Genomic DNA, 18,586 nt, shown 5'->3' with positions numbered 1-18,586 from the left:
TTTACATGTGTTCAGGACCATGTGCAGAGGAGAAAATTCCATCCTTGGCCAGCTAAAAGAAAAGCGTAAGTAACAGCTTTTATTTTCCCCCATGGTTGTTTTTGGTGCCATATCCCTAAGCACTGATGTTTTCACAGTGTGATTGTGACACCCCGTTCACAAAAGGTAGGCCATGAAGTGTTTGACTGAGACAAGTTACTTATTCCATTGCCCAAAGCAAAGTTCAGATGAAGATGCCACAACTTCAGATGTGTAGGTTATAAAAAAATAAGCGTATTTTTATTATTTTTTATATTTATACTAATTATTTTGATAACAAGTGAGATTTATAAGGAACTTCACAAGGACCCCCCCATGTGTCTTCTCCTGCGGTCCTTCACCACAGCCTTGGGAAGTAAGCAAGACAGGAGTCATTTCTGCTTTAAAGCTGAAGGCACAAATGATGCAGGGCCACCAGGTCTTCACACTTGTCAGTTATGCAGAAGTCCCAACGTTGTCACAGTACTCTCTTATATTTAGGGAAGAAAACTGATTTTATTTATTTATTTCATTTATTTTAGACTAAATCTTCGAAGGTATTATACTTAGAGGTAAATAAATCAGAAAGAAGCTCACAGTAATACCTTTCACTTCTGTAGTTCTTGATATTTTCAAAGGCTCTTTCTCAGTTATCTTTTTTTTTAAGATTTTATTTATTTATTTGAGATAGAGAAAAAGCGAGCACAAGCATGAGTGGGAGGGGGGCACAGGAAGAGGGAGAAGCAGATGCCCTTTTGAGCAGGGAGCCCTGTGTGTGACTTGATCCCAGGGTTCTGGGATCATGATGTGACCCAAAGTCAGATGCTCAACCAACTGAACCACCCAGGCACCCCTCAGATATCTTCTTAATTGACCTTCTACATAGTTCCCACCTACCAGATATTATAATTATGGGTTTACTTATCTATATCATCCTGATACTAAGTTCAGCACATAGTAGGTTCTTGATAATGTTCTATACTTTGTACAGTAGATACAGAATGTTCCACAAGCAGTAAGATGGGATTAGAACCCAACTTGTCTGACTTCCAGTTCAGACTGGATATGGATTATGCAGACTTGGAGGGCCATATTAAAAAAGAACTAGATTTTATCCTGAAAAGGACAAGATAAGGTTGGTGGAAGTCTCTGCTCCCTGGAGTGAACCCATTAATATGGTGCTTTATGCAAAGATTCACCTACTGTTGGTAAGCAAAATAGAGGGAGACTGGTCGTAGGCAAGAGATCATGATGTATCAGAATGTGGGGAGAGGGGCACCTGGGTGGCTCAGTCAGTTAAGCAGCCAACTGTTGATTTCAGCTCAGATCGTAATCTTGGGAGTCCTGGGATTGAGCCCCACATCATGCTCCATGCTCAGTGGGAGTCTGCTTGAGGATCCTCCCTCTCCTTCTCCTCCTGCCTCCCCCTTCTCACACTCTCTTTCAAATAAATAAATCTTTTTTTAAAAAATAGTGTGGGAGAGAATATTAGTCCTTCCATGTATGTATATTTTTCACTTAAAAGTAAAGAATTGGAACATAAGCAGGAAGGCATAGTAAGGATATCCAAAAATCCACTTCCTCACATAAAAGCAACAAAAACACTGACAGAGATGGTTAGAATCAACTTTTTTAGAACTCTGGGAGTTAACCACAGGCTTATAACACTCTGAGGAATTTTTGTTTAAAAAAAAAAAAAGAAGAAGAAGAAGAAGAATGGCAAAATCTTTGTGGCATTTTAATTTGCCATATGCCCTTACCCTCTCCTCAGTTCTACAGTAGCCTTGAAAATCAATCTCTCCATCACTGTGAAAACCAGCAGCCTATCAGCTCTCAGAGGAGCCATGGGTTTGAAGCTCCCATCCTCTTGAAGTTCTCAGGCAAGTGTCATAATGTGACCTGAGAGTATAAATGACTTTAAAAGACCTACTGTAACTGTGTGAATATAGTGCAGTTTAACTATGTTCAAAGAACTAAAGGAAGTAACAGCTAAAAAACTAAAGAGAACAAAGAAACAATTTCTTTCCAAATAGAAAATGTTAAAAAAACAGAATTTTTTTAAATTAAAATGTTTCTATAAAATTTCTTTTTGGTGGGGGGAGCCAAATATAAATTCTGGAGTTGAAAAGTATAATAACTGAAATAAAATGTATAATAGAGGAGTTTAGTGGTAGACTGGAGTAGGCAGAAAAATCAACAAACCTGAAGACAGAACAATTGAAATTATATAGCCTGAGGAACAGATAGGAAAAAAAGAAGACAAATGAACAGAGCTTTGGAAACCTGTGAAACACCCTCGAACATAGCAACATATACATAATGGGAGTCCCAAAAAGAAAGGAGAGAAAAGTGTAAATAGGATATTTAAAGAAATAATGACTGAGGGGCACCTGGGTGGCTCAGTCGGTTAAGCATCCAACTTGGTCTTGGCTCTGGTCATGATCTCAGGATCATGAGATTGAGCCCTGCAGCATCTCCTATGCTCAGCTGGGAGTCTACTGGAGGTTCTCTCTCACTCTTCCTCCCCCACTGCCCTTCCCCACACTCATTCTCTCTCTCTCTCAAATAAATAAAATCTTTTTAAAAAATGACTGAAAACTTCCCAAAATTAGTGGGAAATATGAATCTATATATCCAAGATGTTCAACAAAATCCAACAAAGATACAGGAATCCATACCAGACCACATCATAATCAGACTATCCAAAGACAAAGATAAAAAGAGAATCTTGAAATCAGCAAAAGAAGCAAATAATCAAACACACATCATCCTCTGTAAGATTAATAGCCAATTTCTCATCAGAAACCATGGAGGTCTGAGTGTACGGTGATGACATATTCAAAGTGCTGGAAGAAAAGACTATCAACCAAGAACTCTGTGTCCAGCAAAACTATCCTTCAAAAATGAAGGAGAAATTAAGGCATTTTCAGATAAGCAAAAACAGGGAATTTATCACTAGCAGAACTTCCCTACAAGAAATGCTAAAGGGAGCTCTCAGGCAGAAATGAAAAGTTACTGGGAAGAAACTGGAATCTTCACAGAGAAACAAAAAGCACAATGACAACTACTTGGGTAAATTAAAAAGACAGTATAGATATATTTTCTTTTTCTAAATTTTTCCCCCAATCAAAATTAAAAGACAGCTAACCAGAGCAGTAATTATAAATCTGTGTTGATGGGTATATAATTTTTAAAGATCTAATTTGTATGACGTTAATAGCATAAGAGAAGGGGAAGGGAATGGAGCTATGATAATAATCCAAACTAGATTGTAATACTCAGGAAAACCACTAATGAAATTACTTTAAAATATAGTGAAAGCAGGGGCTCCTGGGTGGCTTACTCAGTTATGCATCTGCCTTTGGCTCAGGTTGTGATCCCAGGGTCCTAGGATCAAGTCCCATGTCGGGCTCCTTACTCAGCAGGGAGCCTGCTTCTCCCTCTGCCTGTAGCTCTGCCTGCTTGTTCTCTCTCTCTCTCTGTGTCAAATAAATAACTAAAGTCTTTCTTTTAAAAAAAATTAAGAAAGAAGAAAGATCTCAAATCAATAACCAAACCCTGTACCTTAAGAAACTGGAAAAAGAACAAAAAATTAAACTCAAAGATAGCAGAATGAAGGAAATAATACAGATCAGAGGGGAGATAAATGAGAGAATGGAAGAACAATAAAATTATGAAAACAAACATTATTTTTTTGAAAAGATTGACAAAACTGACAAACCTTTAGCTATACTGACCAAGCACAAAAACAGAGAAAACTCAAATTACAAAAAAAAAAAAAAGGAGTATAAAAGAACACTACAAAGAGTTACATGTCAACAAATTAGTTAACCTAGATAAGATGGACAAATTCCTAGAAAGACATAAACTATCAAAATTGACTCTAGAAGAAACTGAAACTTTGAATAGACTTATAATAAGCACAGAAATTGAGTAATCGAGAGTCTTCCTACAAAGAAAAGCCCAGACTCAGATGGCTTTGTGGGTGAATTCTACCATCCACAAAAGAGCACCAATTACTCACAAACCTTTCCTTTGCAAAAAGGGAGAAATACTTCCAGCCCATCCTTTGAGACCAGTATTACCTTAGTATCAAATCTGAAGTCATTATAAGAGAAGAAAGCTACAGGCCAATATATCTTATGGATACAGACACAAACTACCTCAGTGAAATATTACTAAACTGAATCTAGTAATATAAATACAAGTCAAAACTATGAGATACCACATCACACCATGGAGCTCACAAGAAACAACAGATGTTGGAGAGGATGTAGAAAAAGGGGAACCCTCTTGCACTATTGGAGAATACAAACCAATGCAGCCAATCTAGAAAGGAGTATGGAGGTTCTTCAGAAAGTTAAAAATAGAACTACCCTATTATCCAGCAATTACACAACTTAGGTATTTACCCAAAGAATACAAGAATACTAATTTAAAGGGATACATGCACCCTAATGTTTATAGCAGCATTATCTACAATAGCCAAATTATGGAAAGAGCCCAACTGTCCATCAACTGATGAATGGATAAAGAAAATGTCGTATGTGTACACACACACATACACACACACAGGAATATTACTAAGCCATAAAAAAATAATGAAATCTTTGCCATTTGCAGTGACATGAATGGACCTAAAGAGTATGATGCTAAGTAGAATAACTCATAGAAAGACAAATACCATATGATTTCACTCATGTGGAATTTAGAAAACAAAACCAATGAGCAAAAGGAAAAAAGAGAGTCAAACCAAGAAACAAACTGTAGAGAACTAACTGATGGTTCCCAGAGGGGAGGTGAATGGAGAATGGGGGAGAAAAGTTATGGGGATTAAGGATGGCACTTGTGATGAGCATAGTGTTGTATGGAAGTGTCGAATCACTTATATTATACACCTGAAACTAATATTACACTATATGTTAACTAACTGGAATTTAAATGAAAACTTTAAAAAAATAGTACAGGCTCTCTGGAAAGCAGTTGGTGGTTTCCTATAAATTAAACATAGAGTCACCATGTAACCCAGCAGTTCTGCTCCATAGTATATACTGAAAAGAACTGAAAACATATGTTCACACAAAAACTTGCACATGAATGTTTATAACAGCATTATTCATAATAGTGAAAAACTTGAAACAACCCAAGTATCCATTAACTGATGAATGTAGAAACACAATGTTTATATCCGTACAATGGAATATTACTTACATATAAAAAGGAATGTACTGTTACATGCTACAACATGGATGAAGCTTTCAAATATCATGGTAAGTAAAAAGAAGCCAGACATAAAAGGTCACATATAATTCCATTTTTATGAAATGTTTTTAGTAGGTAAATCTGTAGAGTCAGGACAGTAAATTAGTCATTGCTAGGGTCTGGATAGAGTGGGGAGTGACTCCTAATGGGTATGGCATTTCTTTTTGATGTAATACCAATGTCTTAAAATTAGGTAGTGGTGATGAATGCACAGCTTTGTGAATGTACTAAAAAAACAAAAACAAAAACCTCACTGAATTGTACATTTTAAAGGGGTGAATTTTCTGGTATATAGATTTATAAATGATTTGGAAGCTTTCCAAATAACTAAGCTTTACATACATAATAATTTAAAATATATACTGTGCATGTGTGTGTGTGTGTGTGTGTCTGTGTGTTGAATGTTTAATAATTTTTCACTAATGGGCTGCTCAGTCAACTCTCTAGAAACAACTTTAGACATGAGCTATGTACATCACCCATAATACTTTCAGAAGTTGTATCTAATTGCATCTAGGACAGAGAAGATTTACCAGAACATTATCACTGTCTCTGTTTCTAATGGTTTAAAATGAAGATGATAATGAATGAGTAAGTCTCCAAAAGAAGTACTGAAAAAACAATATCAGGAAAGCCATTCAGTGGTGACAGTAACTAGCAAAAATGCAAAGGTGAGGCTCTAGGAGAACAAAAACTCAGAACAAGCCTATTATTTAGTTTCTCAACCATAAAAATGCCTGAGCTTATTATAAAGCATTCCTTTGGCTCTGGACCCTTTGCCTGTCTTTGCCTATTCAGGGGAAAAATTGGATTTTAACACAAGAAGTAATTTCAATGTTAAGCCCTCTTATGAAAACATTTCCAAGCACCCTGGGAACAAGTCAAAATCAGGCATCTCAGTGGGAAAAATGTTCATACTCTAAACATAAAGAACAGATTAATTACATAATGCCCCTTTCTGGGTACAGTGTTATATTTTTGTTTTTGTTTTTGTAAATGTGTAGTGGGTTTTAAATACATGAAATAGCTAATCTCTAATTGGATATAGAACTGTAGTTCTCTACTATTTCAATTCTGTAGAAATAACAAAACTTCTGCTATGAATACACTGAAATTCCTGAAAAGAAAACCAGCAGCTATTAGTGGACTGCAATTATCATATACACCAATCTTTAGGGATTTAGTGTTTAAAGTATTTCTCTCTCATTTTTATAATTTTTGTCAATTACGGTACTTCAGCAGCCAATTGAGTATAATTTAGCCCAAGGTCTAGAGGTTTTCAGTCAGGATGTAGAAACGTACCTATACAAAGTGCTACAACTTTTTAAGTAACAAAATCTATAACAACTCTTTGTCTTTTCACTAAATTTCCTTGTAAATATCAAGAGTCTGTTGTACTAAATTCCCATCTTTTGGGGTATATATCCACCGTGTTCCTGACAGATATGTCCTAGGGGTCTGTATACACCTTCAGGTTCTCAGATACCTCCATGACATATAATTGGGAAACCTCCTGATGCTTTCCCAGAAATGGCTTTATATCACTGCTTCTGCATGCTCCTGGCATTCTCCTCCATTCTTCAAAAGGCACTGGTTTCCTCAGTATGTCCTCACACCTCAAGTTAACATTGCCAACTTTGTATCTATTACCTGTTGAGCCACTTTTCTTCACAGAATACGATACTGGCCAAAATAGCTTCTCACTTTGCTTTTTCTGCTTTTCTGGTGGAAGCATTCACATCTTGGATGGGTACCCCCACTGCACTTGGCAGGCTATGCTTTAATCCAAAATGTCCACTTTCTGGCTAGGACCTAGATCTTATTGTTACTAACCTTTAGCTTTCTTCTTTTGTGAGGGGCATTTTTCACAAAGAAGGTTTTTCTTTTTAATCACTTCATAGGAGTTATTTCAAAGGTGAGGATGGATGGGAAGTACGTACGGATGTGGACTGTCAACCTGTCCAGCTAGTGGATATGTTGTCGATATTCTCTGTACTATGGAATGGCACATATCTGTGCCCTAGAAAATTACAGATTATTACATGTCTTAAACCTTCAGGGTGCTTAGCTAGTCAGAATCACTAATCTTTTTAAAAAATTGTTTTAAAATACTTCCAGACTTGGGACATCTGGATGGCTCAGTCAGTTCAGTGTCTGGCTCTTACTTTCAGTTCAGGTCACGATCTCAGGGACGTGGGATCAAGCCCTGCCTTGGACTCCACACTCAGTAGGGAGTCTACATAAGATTCTCGCCCTCTGCCCTCTGCCCCCACTCTTGGCATCATGCTCTCTCTCACGCTTTCTCTCAAAAAAATAAATCTTTTTAAAAAATAATAATAATAATAATTTCAGACTTATAGAAGGGATTCTAGAACTGCCATACACTCTTCACCTGATTTACCAAATGTAAACCTTTTACCTTCTTTACTTTATCATTCTTTATAATAGATACATAGACAGATAGGTGGGCTTTTCCCATACGAACCATTTGGGAATAAGTCACACGATGCCCATTTATCTGTAAATACTTGAGTGTGTGTTTCTGGAAAAAGCAAGACATTTTAAAAAGCAGCTATAGTTCAATAGTCAAAATTAATGAAATTAGCATTGGTATAATAATATTATCTTGTTTGTAGACCTTATTGAAATTTTGCCAGTTGTCTTACTAATGTCCTTTATGGCAAAAGGAGGGAAATATTTCTTCCTTGTCCAGGAGACACTCAACAGTCACGTGTTGCAATTTGGTTGTCATGCGTCTTTATTTTCCTTTAATAATAATCCCTCAATCTTTTTTTAATGGAGGGTGGGGGTACTTTTGAGATCTTGATATATTTGAAGAGGACACACTAGTTATTTTGTAAAATAGTCTTCAGTTTGGCTTTATCTATTGTTTCCTCATGAGTAGATTCAGGCATTTTGACCAGGAATATCACAGAAGTGATAGGTTCTTTGTGCATCGTATCAGGAGAAACATGAGACTGATTGGCTGCATTACTGATTGTAACTCAGATCATTTAGTGAATGTGGTATCTGCCATGTTCCTCCCCCACCCCGCCGATAAAATTACTAGTTCTCCTTTTGTCATAACATTTTGAAGGAGAATACTTTCAGTCTATATAAATATCCTACTTTTCATCAAACATTCACCCGCTGGTTTTAGCATATGTTCATGATTCTTACCTGAATCAATTATTGCTACTATGATTCTAGTATTACTACTATGATAGTTGCCAAGTGCTGATTTTTAAAATCTCATCATTTCTCCTATATTTACTACTTTCTTCTCAATTTCTTATTTGGAATTCTACTGTAAGGAAAGTTTCCCTTCTTCTTCCCCATTGGTGTATTTATGTATTTGAATTGGTATGGACTCATGGATTCTTATTTTATTCAGTGAGTGTAAGTGTAATGCCTAGCTTGCACAGGTTTGGCCAGTGAGCAGCTTTATAAGTTGGCTTCTCTGTGCTTTTGATATGTTCCCATATCAGCCTTTTTTCTTAGAAGCACAAGAAGAGTTCCACACTCAGACTGTATATTCCCAGCACTAACCCTAGAATCAACCAAGAAACCCAGATTCTTCTAGTGGAAAATGACATTTAGGAACCAAAATCCAAGTGCTAGATATGATCATGGCTCCTGGGATATCACTGCTTTAAAGCCTAGCCCACATTACCTATCACCCATCGATACATCTATTTACCCATCTGTCTGCCTCTGTACTAATGCTTCCAGTTCCAATCCCATACCACAGAACTCCTAGTCCTCTGTCTGTTTTTATGACTCCTTTTTATCACCTCCTAATATCTATAATATATGCATCTATTTCCTCAATCCTAGAATATACAGAAAATAGTTTTAGAATTGCGGGCCCATACCATTCTGAAAAACAAATCTACTCACTAGAATTCAGTATTTGTTTACAGTTCTTTTTGTCTTTAGCCTAAGGGTATATACTCAAAAGTCAGTGTTCAAAATTTACTTGGATTATGTTATTAATTTGAAATATAGTTGGGTTCAGTTCCTTCCATTTGTATTCCATTTTAGAGGGGCTTTTTTCTGTATCTTTCTCAAATTTTTTTGAGTGTGTGCAGTAAGCTTCCAATAGTCAGAACTGTAAAAATGGTGTACATCAATAAGTGTCAGTTCCTAAACCTTCTGTCAGTTTCCTCCACACCCATTTTTTCTAACCTGTTCCATCACATCCACTATTGGTAATTTTGTCAGTTTCTAGATTATTCTTGCAGTGTTTCTTGCAGATATATGTATATGATATTTCTCACCTGTCCGTTCATAGAGCTCTTCATTCCTTTTTTATGTCTGCATGGTCTTCCATGTAGAGATTTGCCATACTCCATTCAACCATTCCCCTCTGTATGGGTGTTTGAAATATTTTCAGTTACAGTTACGCAATGAATAACCTTGTGCATATATATTCATATTTGTTGAAAGTGTATAGGGTAAATTTCTAGGGTGGGATTGCTAATGGTAAGCGAAATAAGAGAAAAATACCGTATGATTTCACTCATATGTGTAATTTAAGAAACAAAGCAAACAAGCAAAGGGAAGAAAGAGAAAGACAAACCAAGAAACAGACTCTTAACTATTGAGAACAAACTGATGGCTACCAGAGGGGAGGTGGGTGGGGGGATGCAGGAAATCCGTGAAGGGGATAAAGGAGTGCATTTTATCATGATAAAATAATAATTTTTAAAATATACTTTTTGTTAGATATTGCCAAACTCCTCCCCCACCCCCAAGAATTTGTACCAGTTTGGTTTCTCACAATCAATGTAGAGAGAGCCTGCTTCAACCCAGTCTCACTGACAGAATGTTATTTTTTTGCTGGTACTGTAGGTAAGAAATGGTTTCTCATTGTAGTTTTGCATTTCTGTTATGAGTGAGGAAGAATATCTTTCAAATATCTTTTCGTGTGTGTGAATTGTCCATTTATGTCTTCTGCGCATTCTTTTTATCAAGATTTTGATATTTCTTTATAGGTTTGGACTCTGAGCTCTTGATCTGTGACATACACTGCAAATGCTTTCTCCCACTTTGTCATTTGTCTCTTTTTGTGTGTGTGTGGTGTTTTGTGTCTTGTGTTTTTTTTAAATCTAGGCAAAGTTAATTGATATTTTTCTTTTATTGCCTATAGATAGTTAAAGCTTTCCTAATACTCGGGTTTAATTTACTCTGTTTTCTCCTCTAACACTTGTGTTATTTCATATGCTTGCATTCTGGTCTCTGGTTCATTTGGAGTTTATTCTTTTGATTGGTATGAGGTATGCATGTAATTTTTCTTTTTCAAATAGCTATGCAATGATACTAGCATCTTTTATTTAAAAGTCCTAGGACCTTTATGTGAAAGTCATTGTCATTTGAGATGCCACTTTTATCATATGCAAAATTTTTGTATGTGCTTGGGTCTCTTTCTTGACTTTCTATACTATTCAGTAGTTGTCTGTTTATGTGCCAGTGCAGCACTGTTCTAATTATACAGCCTTTGTAGTATGTGTTAACATCAGATACAGCTAATGCCCGCCTCAGTGCTTTTCTTTTCCAGTTTTTTTCATAGCCATTTTTGGATGTTTATTTTTCCACATGAACTATAATGTCAAGTTTTCTAACTCCACAAAAACATGGTGGTATTTCACTGAGATTATATTAAATTTATAAATTAACATGCAGAAAGTTGGCATCTTTTTGATGTTGAATCGTTCTATCCCAGAACAAGGGATGTCTTTTCATTTGTTCGAGTCTCTTCTCGTGTCTTTTGATAGCGTTTTTTCCCTTCATAAAGATTTCGCACATCTATTGGTAAGTTTATTGTTTATCCATGTTTTACTTTTTTGCTGCCATCATAAATAACGTTTTGTCTGATTATAACCTCTAAATGGTTATTGCTTATGTGTATGAAGGCTATTGATTTTTGTATGCTAATTCACATCCTGTTATGAGATAGTTTTATCATTGATTCCCCAAAGATACGATCATATTACCTGGAAATGGAACTGGTTTTCCTTATCTGATTTTTCTTGTCTAAATGAGTTGGCTGATACCTCCAAGGCAATGTTAAAAGGTACTGAAGATATTCTACACACATAGACATAGAATATATGTGTAATGTATATATTATATATTTTTAAGCATATCAAGAAGGTATTCATCCCTTTCTTTCTTGTTGTTCTTATCCAGAATGGGTGCTGAATTGTGTCAAAAGTTTTTCAAAAGCATCTGTTACAACAATCATAAGATTTTTCTGTCTAGATTGATCAATATCATGTTTTATATTAATGGATGTCCTCATATTGAGCAGACTTGTCACTGGAATGCATCTCAGATTGTCATGGTGTATTATTTCCTGAAACTGTGCCACTACTCTTAAAACTATAAATACCAAAGCTCTACAACAGTGTCATTCAAAGAATGATATCCCCTAGGGCATTTACTGAATTATAGATTTCTGCTGAAACAGAACCTCTGGGGAGGGTTTCCAGATTTTATTTCTAACAGGTCCTCAGAGAGGCAGTCCTTACTCACACTGAGAACCACTGGGCTACCATATTGTTCTATGTGAATTTTTTATGGGAAGTTACTGCAAAAAATTTCTTACTTTAGCCAAGAATTCGCTCCATGATTCCTTTAAAAATCTGCTTTATATCTCCAAATTTTAAATCATGAGCCAGCTGCAGAAAAATTGATGATACAGAAAAACCAAAAGCTAAAATAATAGCTGTCACCTGACTACCCATTCATCAATTCACTCACTTACTCAACTTCTTTTAGCATTGTGCGAGGATGGGGATACAAAATATGTAAGACCTCGAGAGTGGTAGGAGAAATGGAGGATGAAATGAATATTTGTAAAATAATATATTAAATGTTAGAATTATTTTCCAGGAATTTCATGGGTATGATGGGCTTAAAAGAGGAAATACCTCTTTCTCCTGGATCAGAGAAGTTTTAAAGAGAAGTTGATGCTTTCAATGAAACATCTTTCCAATATAACATTAACAATTGGGGAAGAAACTGATGTACAGAAATCTTATTTACCTGAAACTTCTTAGAAATGCATCTCTTACACATGATGTACTAATACACCAACATATCAACTCTTGGCAAACAGCTACAACATTATTTACCTGTATAAGGGAAAGTTTACCTATAAAGGGAGGGATCTCTATATATAACCTATGAATGAATTTCTTTCCAAGATACCCGGATTTAATAGAAACACTGAGTAACATCAACAGAATAATAGAAAGCATCAGTAATACATGGAAACTTCAGTAAACAGAACATGAACTGCCATTGTTTCTATTAGTATGCTTCAGATTCTCTTAAAAAAAAATTACATTCTTTTTCTATTAGAACTTGTGATGTTTTGGTTCCACTCCATTTATTCTTAGTATAAGACTTTCCTTATCCAGGAAAACTGCTGTGTGAGAGAGAGACCATAAAATTGTGTGACTAACGTTCATGCCAGGATAATGGTCATGGGTTGGCTTGGTATGGAATTCATTTCTTCTTATCACCCGAATGGCCCTCACGTGATGATGGGGCAGCGTTTTAAAGTACAAACCTGCTACCGCTATTCTGAGGCAGATTCTCCAAAGTCAAATGTAGTTAGGATTCTTTCATTTCCTGATGTTACTGATGTAGAAGGAGTGTTATTTAATTGCCAACATTTTTATTTACCCGAAGTCTATAAAATTTAACTGCTGCTATGCACTGAATAGGCTACACTATTTCTTCATCAAGTCATGTGGGCATTATTTTTACATCTGATTTAAACTGCAGCAGGTGTCAACCAAGATTGATGCAAATGTCACACTGAATTCTTGGGTCATCCACTCTGGCTCTGCTTTAATTATCACTCTTCAGTAGTTACTCGCCAAATCATTTAAATAAAGTGTTCATATTGGATATATTTTTTATTGCCTTGGAAAAGGTAATTCATAGAAAGCACTATAGTACTTTTTTTAATGTCCATCCATATTAATAGTAAAAGATTCTTCTGATAGCAAAAACAGATCCTGGGTGAGTTCTGAAATTACACACACACACACACACACACTACACCAAACCATCTATTCTTAACCATCTGTTTAAGTAGTATATTTGTTTTAAGAAACAGTAAAATTTAACGTCCCTTGAATGAACTTGGTCATTGAATGTTAGTACTCTATTTTTTATTTTATAGTTGGCAATCAGTGGATAAATTACATATCATTCTGTGGCCTTAGAACACATGCAGAACTTGAAGGCAACCTCGTCACTGAGCTCATCTATGTCCATAGCAAGTTGCTAATTGCTGATGATAATACTGTTATTATTGGTAAGTACATGGTCTATAATTGGGTGGCTTGCTAGTTGACTTACTTCATGTCAAAATCCTTTCTCTTTCTCCCCAAATTCCTTTACAGTTGAGAGGGACTGTAACATGGCATCTAAAATATTTCTGAAGCAGTATTTTCCACTTAAGTCCTTTCTCATCCCTGTTTTTATCTATGAAGAAACAGAGGCACGGAGCAATTAAATGGCCATTGTGCAAATTACAGTAGCCAGAGAGCAGTGGGTTAGCCCTGCAGAGCAGTAATCAGCCTGTTCTCATTAATTCATTATTACCCCCTTTTATAAATTGGAGTACCTCGATTTTGGAAGCTTGAGGCAGAAACATGGGGAGAGAAAAATGAGCAGTCCAAGTGTCTATTGGCTGATGAATGGATAAAGAAGATGTGGTGTATATATATACAATGGAATATTACTCAGCTGTGAAAAAGAATGAAGTGTTGCCATTTGCAAAGACTTGGATGGAGATAATATGACGCTAAGTGAAATAAGCCAGTCAGAGAAAGATAAATACCATCTGATTTCACCCATATGGTATTTTCCCTTCACTCAAGCAAAGGGAAAAAGAGGGAAACCAAGAAATAGACTCCTAACCACTGAGAACAAACTGATGGTTACCAGAGGGGAGGGTTTGGGGGGATGGGGAAAATAGGTGATGAGGATTAAGGAGTGCACTTGTGATGAGCATGGGGTATTATATGAAGTGCTTAATCACTACATTGTATACCTGAAACTAATATTACATTGTATATTAAGTAGAATTTAAATAGAAACTTAAAAAAAATTAAATTCCCAGAAAAAGTAAAGTGTAGTTTCTCAACTATAATTAGATACTCCCTTATCTTCCCTATTCTATGAGAAACTAAAAGTTGTAGAGTGTTTTGAAATTTTTTGGCAGTAAATATGCCATTTCCATTTCTATCCTCCACTGAGGGATAAAAAAAAAAAAAAAAGCTTATATCTAGGAGTAATGAGATTATCTTATCTGGAACATGATTTGAAAAGAAAAAGAAAGCAATTCCGAAGCCAGAAAATATATAGACCACGGTGTGGTGATACATATATATGCGTGGACACAGAGACACACTCTTTTAATACATAGGGCATTTGGAAAAATATGTGTCTTCTATCTCTTGTTCTATAGGGATCAAAGTTCTTTAGGGCTTTTTTTACTCTCCTAGTCCCCCAGTAAACACAGTTTCTCTAATTTCCCCCAAGCCACTCTGGCCTTGTTCTTCAGAAGCCAATCTCAGAAACTTTTCATATTAAGTTTGGCAATGACATTAGGAAAGGAAAAATACTGATGTTTGCTGAAATGGAAAAACAAACAAATTTAGTTGATTTCTTCAGTAAGATTTCAGAACTCTTGAAGTAAATTTTGACAGATGTAAATATCTTCCTTTTAAAGGTCATTTTGGCTTTCAGCCTGCATACTTTAAATAAAGTATAAATGCAGAGTAGTTTGCAGTAACAGAGCTAATGATTAAATAGGTTGAGTTTTTTAACTGACTTATTTTCTAGAAAGTTCTCAATTTATTTAGGCTAGCAATAATTGATCAATCTTTTAAAGTTTTTATTTATTTGTCAGAGAGAGAGAGCGCAGACAAGCAGGCAGAGTGACAGGCAGAGGCGGAGAGAGAAGCAGGCTCCCTGCCGAGAAAGAAACCCGATGCAGGACTTGATCCCAGGACCCAGGGATCATGATCTGAGCTGAAGGCAGCGGCTCAACCAACTGAGCCACCCAGGCGTCCCAATAATTGATCAATCTTGTACATAATTCTTACCCATTTTCTTGAAACCAAAGTGGCCTTGGGAATATGGACAGGTTTTACCTCCTAGTCGTTAGGAGCTAGATTTCTTTTTCTCCTTCCCCACGGACAAAACAGATTTCCCCATGGGAAAAATCCAAAGATACTTTTGTTTTTTGTATCTCAAGGGAAACTCTAAGAGAAGCAGATTTGTTGGTGGTTTTGCACATCAGCCCTACTTAAATTCTTAACACTGAGAACAGTATTTCAAATTCTCAGAGAAGAGTTTGAGACGTTAGGTTGAAAATATTTTACAGGTGTTCAAAGAAGTTAAAGTAACCTATGGTTAAATTTTCTAACATGGCAAATGTGTGCCAGAATTATTGAATAACTAACGGAAGCAAAACAACTAATTATTTTTCCTTTCTCCTCACAAGGAAATACTTGCTTTCTCACACTAAAGATCTCTTTTGTGTGGAGGTTTAATTATCTCTTGCCTTGAGTGCCCCTGCTGGTCATGAAATCTGTGACCAAGTCCACTTTTCTAATCTATCTTAATATTGGCACTTAACCAAACTAACATTTTGTTTGCTTTCCTAAGTAAAATAAGACTATCCTTAAGTAGAATTTGAGCCTATCCTGTTGACGAAGTGAACTAGTTTTTTTCAGTGTTCATTAATCCATAAAGGGGAGATACAAAAATTGAATGAAACACTGCCTCTGCCCTACATAGCTCAAGGGCTTTTCCATTTAACACCAGAAACAACAGAGTGGGTATTGCTGAGCGTGAGTAAGAAGGTGGGATGAAGCCCAACGTCAGGCTCCCTGCTCAGCGGGGAGTCTGTCTCTGCCAATCTCCTGGCTTATGCCCTCTCTGTCAAATAAGTAAAATCTTGAAAAAAACAAAAAACAAAAATACCCCTGCTTTTTAAAAAAGATCTTATGATCTCAGTTAGTAAAAGATCAAATTAAAGGTAAGAAAGATTAAATGACTTTGTCCAAATTAATGCTGGGCCAACTCTGAAGCCCAAAGATATGGCTGCAAGTTTTACAGCATCATCAAAATTTAAGTGCATATAAAAGACAATCTATTGCTAATAAGACAAAGTATGTCAATCATTCTCATCTTACAGAGCTCTGGTAGTGCTCCCAAATTTCTGTGAGGTGCTCCACCTTTTCTCTGTCAGCTATCGTCACTGGGGGGCACCATTCACATCCATAGTTCTCACAGATTTGCATATAAAATATAGGACAGTATTGTGGCAAATGGCAATAAGACCTCCTTAGGAAGGGCCAGCTTTTCCTCATGTACAACTTGCTGCCATTAGGGCTCAGGGGAGGGCTATACTATCACCTTACACCCTGACGCTTCCAATCCCAGAGGGTCCCCTCTGGCTCCTGTTCAGTCCAGCCCTTCCACTCCATGCCTGCAGAAGCTGTGGAATGTGTGATAAGGGGAAGAAGAAGAAAAAAGAGGCAGGTTCCTTCTGTAGTTTATAGGACACCTCAAGGATTCAAAAGCACGAATCCAAAAGACGAATGCAAAAAAACATGCTGGGGTTTCCAAATACATGCAGAGGAATGGAGAAAGCCCAGGTTGAACTAATATTAAAATACTTGCCCTTCACATGTGAAAGTCAACATTCTCAGCTCATTTGGATTTAAAAATAGAATGGAAAAAAGTTGATATAGAAGCAGTTGGCATGCCACACAAATGAGGCAAGAGAACATAAAAACCAAAGCCACTAATGCTAATCTGTATTTTGAGAGTGGGCTCTTGATTGTGAAGCTGCTCTGGGGCTTTGACATTCATAATTACATGGCTATGAGTTAAGTTACCAGACTCCAAAAGAGTAAGTCTAAAAGCTGACGAAATTGAACTGGTGTGTCTTTTTTGTGTGTGTGCATAATGATTACATCAGTTAGAAGCCTCTGAGCTACTAGATGGAAAATTCAGCTAGAGGTGTGTGAGACAATAAGGAAAATTGTACTATTTCACATACCAGCAGGTAAAAAAGTTGGCTAGTTCAGTGACTCGAAGACTCAGGGTTTTTCTTCTTTCTGCTCTGCCATCTTCCACTTGTCTGCTTGTCCCCTAGTGGTTACAAAATGGCTACAGGAGCTCCTGGAATCATGTCCTCATCCAACATCCAACCCAGAATATCAAAAGGCTTTAAGAGATGGAATCCCAGTCTGGTGTCTGTTTATAAAGAGACAGACTTTCTCAGAAGCCCCCATCATACTTTTCTTCATGTCACACTGGCTACAATGATGTCAAGTGCCCATTCCTAAGCCAGTCATGGGTAAAAATCACAAAATTACTGTAGCTGGCTTAGACTGATCAAGACTTATGCCTGGGTTATGGCGGGCCTCCCCTTCCCAAAATTCAGCATTTCTTGATAACCTGAACAAAATTAAGGTTTTCTTAGGAAGGAAGAATTGAGCAGGGAAGGCAACCAACAGTACTCTTTGCCAAGAAGGTTGTTCTACGTCACTGTTTCCCATTATAGGCTCTGCCAACATAAATGATCGAAGCATGCTGGGGAAGCGTGACAGTGAAATGGCTGTCATCGTGCAGGACACAGAGACAGTCCCTTCGGTGATGGATGGAGAAGAGTACCAGGCTGGCCGCTTCGCCCAGGGACTTCGGCTGCAGTGCTTCAGGTGGGCCCCCCCAGAGCTGTGGCCCTCTTATCTTGTTTCACTGTGGTGGGTGCTGGAACCCCATCCCACCTCCTGCCCTGAACACAAATGTCATCCCCAGGTCCTTCTTGTCTAAAACAGCATCTCCCAGAGTAGGAGATGTGAATCACCAGTAGTGTGCAAAAGGACTTTATGTGGGTGTAAATATTTTCTATTTTAATCATTTTATTATTTTTATGTGTAATCAAGAAAAATAGCATTTTAAATTTATTCATTGATTTAGGACCAGGCCAGGCCAACCCATCTAATTTCTTTTTTTTTTTTTTAAGATTTTATTTATTTTAGAGACAGAGTGAACAGTGGGGAGGGGCAGAGGGAGAGAGAATCTCAAGCAGACTCCACACAGAGCATGGAGCCTGACTGGGGGCTCTATCCCACAACCCCAGAACAAGCCTGAGCCAAAACCAAGTGTTGGGCGCTTAACCAACTGAGCCACTCAGTCAACCCTGTTTAAGTTTTTGGGTTTTTTAAAGATTTTATTTATTTATTTGAGAGAGAGACAGAGA

General features: G+C 36.9%; 1 protein-coding gene across 7 annotated transcripts in view; it reads left to right on the top strand.

The window, feature by feature from the left end:
* Positions 1-18,586, top strand: part of PLD1 (phospholipase D1) — a 198,189-nt gene that overhangs the window by 166,690 nt on the left and 12,913 nt on the right. For all 7 annotated transcript variants that reach the window (XM_044251797.1, XM_044251795.1, XM_044251796.1 and 4 more), the window contains 3 exons: positions 16-65; positions 13,481-13,615; positions 17,888-18,041. In XM_044251797.1, the coding sequence (XP_044107732.1) occupies positions 16-65; positions 13,481-13,615; positions 17,888-18,041 (339 nt within the window). The remainder of the gene's footprint in view (positions 1-15; positions 66-13,480; positions 13,616-17,887; positions 18,042-18,586) is intronic.

Source organism: Neovison vison, chromosome 6 (assembly GCF_020171115.1).
Source record: "Neovison vison isolate M4711 chromosome 6, ASM_NN_V1, whole genome shotgun sequence".
NCBI classification, from domain to species: domain Eukaryota; kingdom Metazoa; phylum Chordata; class Mammalia; order Carnivora; family Mustelidae; genus Neogale; species Neogale vison.
Note: the sequence above shows the minus strand (reverse complement) of the source record. Positions and strands in the feature narration are given on the sequence as shown.